At 35.7% G+C, this 7189-nt stretch overlaps 1 protein-coding gene across 2 annotated transcripts in view; it reads right to left on the reverse strand.

Annotated features, from left to right (window-relative positions):
• Nucleotides 1-95: 95 nt before the first annotated feature.
• Nucleotides 96-7189, reverse strand: part of LOC107717931 (lipoma-preferred partner homolog) — a 232329-nt gene continuing 225235 nt past the window's right edge. For both annotated transcript variants that reach the window (XM_016524832.1, XM_016524833.1), the window contains exons 9-11: nucleotides 3469-3647; nucleotides 1913-2033; nucleotides 96-1791 (exon numbers count right to left, since the gene is read on the reverse strand). In XM_016524832.1, coding sequence (XP_016380318.1) covers nucleotides 1663-1791; nucleotides 1913-2033; nucleotides 3469-3647 — 429 coding nt within the window. In that variant the 3' untranslated portion in view covers nucleotides 96-1662. The remainder of the gene's footprint in view (nucleotides 1792-1912; nucleotides 2034-3468; nucleotides 3648-7189) is intronic.

The following is a 7189-nucleotide window of genomic DNA, read 5'->3' on the forward strand; positions in this document are numbered from 1 at the left end:
TATATATATAAATAATTTCAGATTTTCCCAAAATGTGTGTACTGTAGCTTTAAGAACAGCTTGAACACTTTCTCGTTGAATAAAAAAAATGTCTGCATATCCTTCTTAGTAAAGTGTCAATGCAACAACAAAGAAGAAATTTGCATAATGATATCATCCATGTACAAAATTACGAAAGAAAAATTATTTTCCCTAAACGGTTTTCCTATTTTTATTAATACTTATCTCTATCTTACGTAACTAAAACTACAATAAATTTACAATTTGAGGATACTTAAAATATTGCTCACCAGGCTGTCTCTCATCAGCCCTTAAAGTCTTAGATCAAATTAGATCAAATAAAACACATTTCCAACATCCTTTCAGCCCTGATTTTCACACATTTTATCACTAATCTGACAGTTTTTCCTCTGAGAATTTTAATTGAATACCAAACGATTCTCAATCTGCCGTGACATTATTGCACAATTTACTGTGCATATCTAAATACATACATTTTATCCTTAGACCTTTTCACCATTTTCACTCATGATATACAAATAAATGAGATAACTGAAGTACAATTCTGAAAAAAAAATAATAATAACACCAAACCACAAAAAAGTTCCAAGCGCAGAATATTTCTTGCTAAATTCACTTGAATTGAAGCGGTACACTGAGGAAGAAACAGGAAACCGCACTGAATGAACCACAACGTATTTAGGCTTCTGAGCTACTGAAGGTCATTCACAGTCCTTAAAAGATAAAATACTCTTCCCATTAAATTTCATTAGTATACAATAATATACATACACGCTGTCAGAGAGAAAGTAAATGTAGCTCTTTGGTAACTTTCATCTCAAAGGGTAAATTCAGAAATGTAAATCGAAAGGATATGCATTCACAAACATACACCTGTACAGTATGTTTCCAAAAACATACTGATGAAGCAGGTGTGATGCACGAGTCAAGGTGAAGGTCCAGGTCTTTCTATACCAACTTGTGTACCTTAGCAAACATAAAACCTCCAATTTCTCAGCCACCATAAGAAGATTAAAAATATGTTTAACCAGCTTGAATGATGAGTAATGAAAACTTCCAATTATTTTTGTTATGCGTTATTTGATAAAGCCATTGCAAAAAATGTATACTTGTGTGAATTCATGTGTAGCTCTATGTGAAAGTTGGGATGGATTGTGACAATACAATACAGAGATTAAAAATAAAATGAAAGCTGTAGGTTGGATACATACTGGAATGCATATTGATCGGACAGCATGGTCCCTTTTTAAAGTTAGATTCTATTATGTTCTATGAGGGTTTTCTTAACGTCCCACTTCTCAACTGAACAGCTCTGTGAACATGAAGTTAGAATCTAATAGTCTTGCTCTATATGTTAAGGCCTACTTCGTTTAGGTGTTTACAAGCAGCTGTAGCGGGCCCTGGTGAATACATATCTGTTAATAAAAACGGTTGGACAGAATAAATGAGTGCAATTTTAATACAAGGCACAGTGTGTGGAGGTGCATGAGCGACAAGGCAAGTCGTGGCCTCTTAAGTGGAATGACAGCTTTATGTGTACATGTGCATTTGTCTGAGCATAAATATTTGTGTGCAGTGATGTGACAGGATATGGTGTTTCTCAGGATTTCTCAGGCACCTGCATGTAGATATGTGTGTTACTCAGAGGTCAGTCGTGGCCTTGGCAGTGAGGGCCTGGATGCGACTGGTGTTGCAGTTTTTGCAGAGAACATGGCCATCCAGAGGGTAGCAACCCTGGTTGTCTCCCTCAGAGATAAGACAGCCACAATCCTAAAGTGAGCACACACACACACAAAATAGTTTTGAAAAAGGACAAAAATGTCAGTATGAAACTTCTATTTCCAAAGACATTTAGGAATTTTTAACCAACCACCCAAGGGCTTTTACTCACCTCACAGCGATAACACTGCACATGGAAGTCACGGTCTAAAGCCACAATACGCACAGTCTCCTCCTGGCCAAGTGCTGGCATTATGGGCTCTTTACACACAGAGCAACGAGGAGCAAATTTCCTTGAAAAAGGGAAGGAAAAACAGTCAAAGACAGAACAAAACAAAACAAAACAAAAATCTAAACAAAAAATGAACACTATCATTCAAAAGTCTAAGGCCTTTAAGTCTAAGTAAGAATGTTTAAAATAAAATTAATACTTTTATTCAGCAACAACACATTAAATTAGTTAAAATGAGAGTAAAGAAATGTATAATGTTACAAAAGATATATAAATATATCTATATATCTAAATAAATTCAAATAAATGCTGATCTTTTGAACTTTTCTTATGAACAGATTTCTGAAGGATCATGTGACAGTAAAGAACTGTCATTTTAAATTATAATATTTAATAGCATTATTGTTTTACTGTATTTTTGATAAAAAAAAATAGTTGGTGAGCATACACAAATTAAAAAATATAAATATTAACATTAAAAAAAATAATAATATATAATCCCACCAACCCAAACTTTTGACAAGCAGTGTAGTTAGATATGATGCAACATTTATTTTTGGGCCTAATTTTAAATTTTTGGCCCTTCATAGTAAAGTTTGGCCACCTCTGCTCTAGAACATTTGGTAATTTGAAGCTACACACTTGTATTATGTCATCTACAGCAAAATAATCTAGATAGTATCAGTCATTGAGCACCTGCGATAACTCTGACTCTGCATTAAAGTGATATTTTATCAAAAATACACATTTTGTCACTGTTTACTCTCCTTTATATTGTTCCAAACCTGTGTGAGTAGGAGAGCTCTCAAGACTATTAGTGAATAAAGACTTAAAAAGCAAGTCATAAAGGTCTGGAATGGCAAGAGGGTGAGTAAATAATGCCATTATTATTATTACTTTTGCAAGTGGTGAAAGCCATCAATAAGCTAATTTTACTACCCAGTGGAACTTATTTCAAAGACACAAATGTTTTAGAAAGCTCTACAATGACTACATCTGTGTGTTCAGCAGTTTGAGAACATAGGACAGGAACAGAGAGAGAAGAGGCGAGTATGTGTACACAAAGCATAACAGTCAGGCGATTCACTTCTTCATTGGGTTTTACCAACAAACAGCAAAAAGGGGGAAGTTCAGCAGATGGTGGCCTAATTATACCACAATAGTAACAATGAGTACAATCCAGGTACAGCCCAACTGTTCCTCGACACAATGGCATTTCTGTTGTGATCATATTCTCACAATCCCATATTCCTTCTGAAACCTTTCAATTCCTTAATACATACAAAAAGGCTGAACAGGCTAATTAAAAGTCATATTACCTGTAAATAAGATTGTTTTGAATGTGATACTTGAACCCAGAAATAGCTTTAAATATTGGATTACGTTTATAAATTAATGTAATTGAGATTAAGATAGCAACATGTTTTGTACTACATGTGTTTAGTCCTGCATGTAGTATATGGATATATGAAGCATATTTGTGTGCCTGGTCATACTTGTGGAAGTCTTCAATGCAGTGGATGTGGTTGGAGGCATCCACAGTAAAGGGAATGCCGTCCAGACTCCGATGGCAGACCACACAGGTGAAGCAGTGGGGATGATAGGCCTTCCCAGTCGCCCGTAGGATACGCTCCATTATGGGCTTACTACATATGTTGCAAGTCTCCAGGGTGTTCTAAAATCAAAGACAGAGAAACAAAGATCTTTCATAACGTACAAGCTCAGCCAAAGCAAACTGAAAAAAAAAGGCAAGTGAGATTTATATCAGCACATAATTCAAGCTGTGATAGTCGTGGCTTGGCAGTCGGAATAACCTTCGACCTTAAACAAAAGTGAAGATATGCTTGATTTACAATGATAAGAAATACACAGATAAAAACAAACTTTTCTATGTTTACTTTCCTTACTTTTTCATTGAAAAACCATCACACAAACTCAAACACACACAAGCACACACACACACACACACACACACACCTTCAAGGCATAGTTCACCCAAAAAATTAAAGTTCTGTCATAATTTACTCACTCGCATGTCATTTCAAACCCATTTGACTTACTTTATTCCAAAGGACATATTTAGCTTTTCCAAACCCTTTAATGGCCATTAAAGGGTTACACTGTAAAAAATAAGTGTAATTTTAACTGTAAAATTTTGTAAAAACGCTACGGAAAAAACACTGTTAATAGGTTAACAGTAAGTTCCCGTACTATATACAGGGGAAAACGGTAAAATATCTAACCCGACATTTCATGTAATTTTACAGTAAAATGCTGTTAATTTTACAGTTTTTAGAAGTAAAAATAACAAATCAATGTATAATTTACAGTCAAAAACTGTAAACTGATATTCCCAGAATTCCCTGCATGACACTCCACATTTGAAAGTATTTTGTTTAAATAATCATGTTTTTTTAATAGTTTTTGTTATTAGTTATGTATATTTGGGCTTTATGTTACATCTTCTGTTGTTTAATGAAAGTTTAATGCATTATTTAAGTATCATGTGTGTTACCATGATGGTGTTTTGTGTTTGCATGAATGACTCTGTGCACCTTCTATATATTAGTATATACAAACAAAACAGACCATTCAAACACTTAACATCAGCCACAAGCCACAGCTGTGTTTATGTTCAAACAACAGCACCTCAGTTTCACACAAGCTGAAAAAGGCACATATAGAAAAGGTAAGAGAGGTACAGATTGAAGCACTTAAGCACTAATGAAGCTCTCATGGCTTAAAGCTACAGCGCATTTCATTTTACACACTGAAAATCCACAAACTGCCATAATAAATCAAGAGGTGCTCGTAACAGTGTATTTTTATCCGGTTTGCATATATATATATCATGACTTTCACATCTGAATTTACCCTTCAACCAGAGGGGAAGTTCCCTGGGGCATCACTGCAGCACACTGACTGGAAATTTCCTGAGGTGTCAACTCTCTAAAACTCAAAATTTATAATGGCACTCTGTATATATATATATATATACAGTGGGTACGGAAAGTATTCAGACCCCCTTAAATTTTTCACTCTTTGTTATATTGCAGCCATTTGCTAAAATCATTTAAGTTAATTTTTTTTTCATGTGGCTTTCTCTTTTACCACCTGCATTATTATGGTGGTTGTCAGTATGTACAAAACAGATTTTAATAGCAGTGTGCATTGTTGAATTTACTGGTTTACATTCAAATTTTCTTGTTTGTAAATTACAGTTTTATACTGTCAAATTTACAGTTTTTGGCCGTAAATGGGTTTACAGTTTTTCTGTATTTTTTACAAAATTATTCTGGCAACCACAACTGCCAAAATTATTTTGTAAAAACTACAGAATTTTTTTTACAGTGTAGTTCACCCAAAAAATTTAATTTTCATCAATTACTCACCCCTATGTCATTCCAAACCCATAAGACTTCAATTAATCTTTGAAGCACAAATAAAGATATTTTTAATGAAACCTGAGATATTTCTGTCATATGTCGTATGTTCTGTCATATGTACTGTATGTATGTTAATCAATGTTTATATGTGAATAAAGAAGGAAAGTTAAATCTGTTTATCACATGTCGGCGCCCATAGCCTCGTGGGCAGCGTGCCAACATATAATTGCGCTCCCGAGTTCGAATCCCGCCTTGTGGACCTTTCCCGATTTTACCCTCCTCTCTCTCCCCCTTTTCGCTTCTTGTCGTCACAGTGTCCTATCTAAAATAAAGGCAAAATCGCCAAAAACAAGTCTTTAAAAAAAAAAATCTGTTCATCACAAAGCGATAGCTGCAATTTTACAATACGATTATTTTACAATGTTTTCATTAACTGTTTGAAGCATTGGTGTAATGGATGGACAGACATCTGTCAGGTTTCATTAAAAATATCATTTGTGTTTGGAAGATAAAAGTCTTATGGGGTTGGAATGATATGAGGGCGAGTACATGATGACAGAATTTAAATGTTCGGGTGAACTAAGCGTTTAACTTTCATTGCATGGAAAACAGCTGCTTGGGCATTCTGATAGATAACTACTTTAGTGTTCCTCGCAAGAAACAAAGTCAAACAGTTTTAGAACGAGGGTGAGTAACTGATGACAGAATTTACATTTTGGCCAAACAGACCCTTTAAATCCATTATCTATCAACATTTAATGGATTTCCGTAGAATAATGTGTGCATCCAAATGGCTGTCACAAGTGTATCTCTGTCCTCAAATGCCTGAGGGAAAAGGGGGGAGATTCTGATATAAAGTATATATAGTGAGCAATGGAATGAGAGTGAGATCTGATTAGCTACTCTCTGATTCACAAACAAAGTCATTTTTCACTCTTGCTTTCGTTCTGCGAGAGGCGCAGCAGTAAATACGTCCACTTTCTGATGACTGCAGGCTTTTCCTCAGCCACGGATACCGGGCCGCGGGCCAGCTGATGACTTTTCGCTCACATTCCTCTTCTTAATGTCCACCCCGAGCCCTGGATTTGTTATTTCGATATTTCATATAAAAGAATCTTCTATCCCCCTCCCTCCCCTCCAGCTAAGCAATTACAGCAAAGGATGGTGAAATCATCTGTGTGTGATCAATTATAGGATGAGTTTCTCTTTGAAAGCATGTGTGTGAGACTGTTTTCGCATGAGAGGCTATGATGCACAAATATTTCCTGGATTTCTCCATTCGGGATTCGGTCGCCCAGACACATCTCAGTATGTGTAAGTACTCCAGGCTACAGCTGTCCTCTTTGGCTGTCTGTCTCTTTGGCACAGCCACTCAGCACTGTTTTCAAACACAGACTTCCATGCCTATGTGCATGTGTGGCAACACTGTAAGCCATCACGTTTGCTGCGCCAACGAGCCCTGATGATTAGGGCTGACAGTCCTGTGGGTTTTCACTCACACTAGGGCTGTGCGATATTGACAAAAAGGATATCCCTATTTTCAGGGATTTTGGTCGATAATAATTTTTTGATGATAATTCTGTGTTTGATACAGTACTTTGGCTGGTTTAGGCCTATTGTGGACAACTGATTAAATCTTCCATATTCTTGACAGAAATCTTGACCATTAAGGGGCCCCTTAAATTGATTTCCAGGTGCATTTTTATCTTTATAAGACATTTGTTCTCTAAATTAATTGTATGTGTCATCTTTTGTGTCAAACTCTCTCAAGGCTTTTTTTTTTTTTTTTTTTTCAAAGTGGGTGACAAGGGGAAAAAAAAAATTTAAAAAA

Source organism: Sinocyclocheilus rhinocerous, unplaced genomic scaffold (assembly GCF_001515625.1).
Source record: "Sinocyclocheilus rhinocerous isolate Xijiao unplaced genomic scaffold, SAMN03320098_v1.1 scaffold2558, whole genome shotgun sequence".
Lineage (NCBI taxonomy): Eukaryota > Metazoa > Chordata > Actinopteri > Cypriniformes > Cyprinidae > Sinocyclocheilus > Sinocyclocheilus rhinocerous.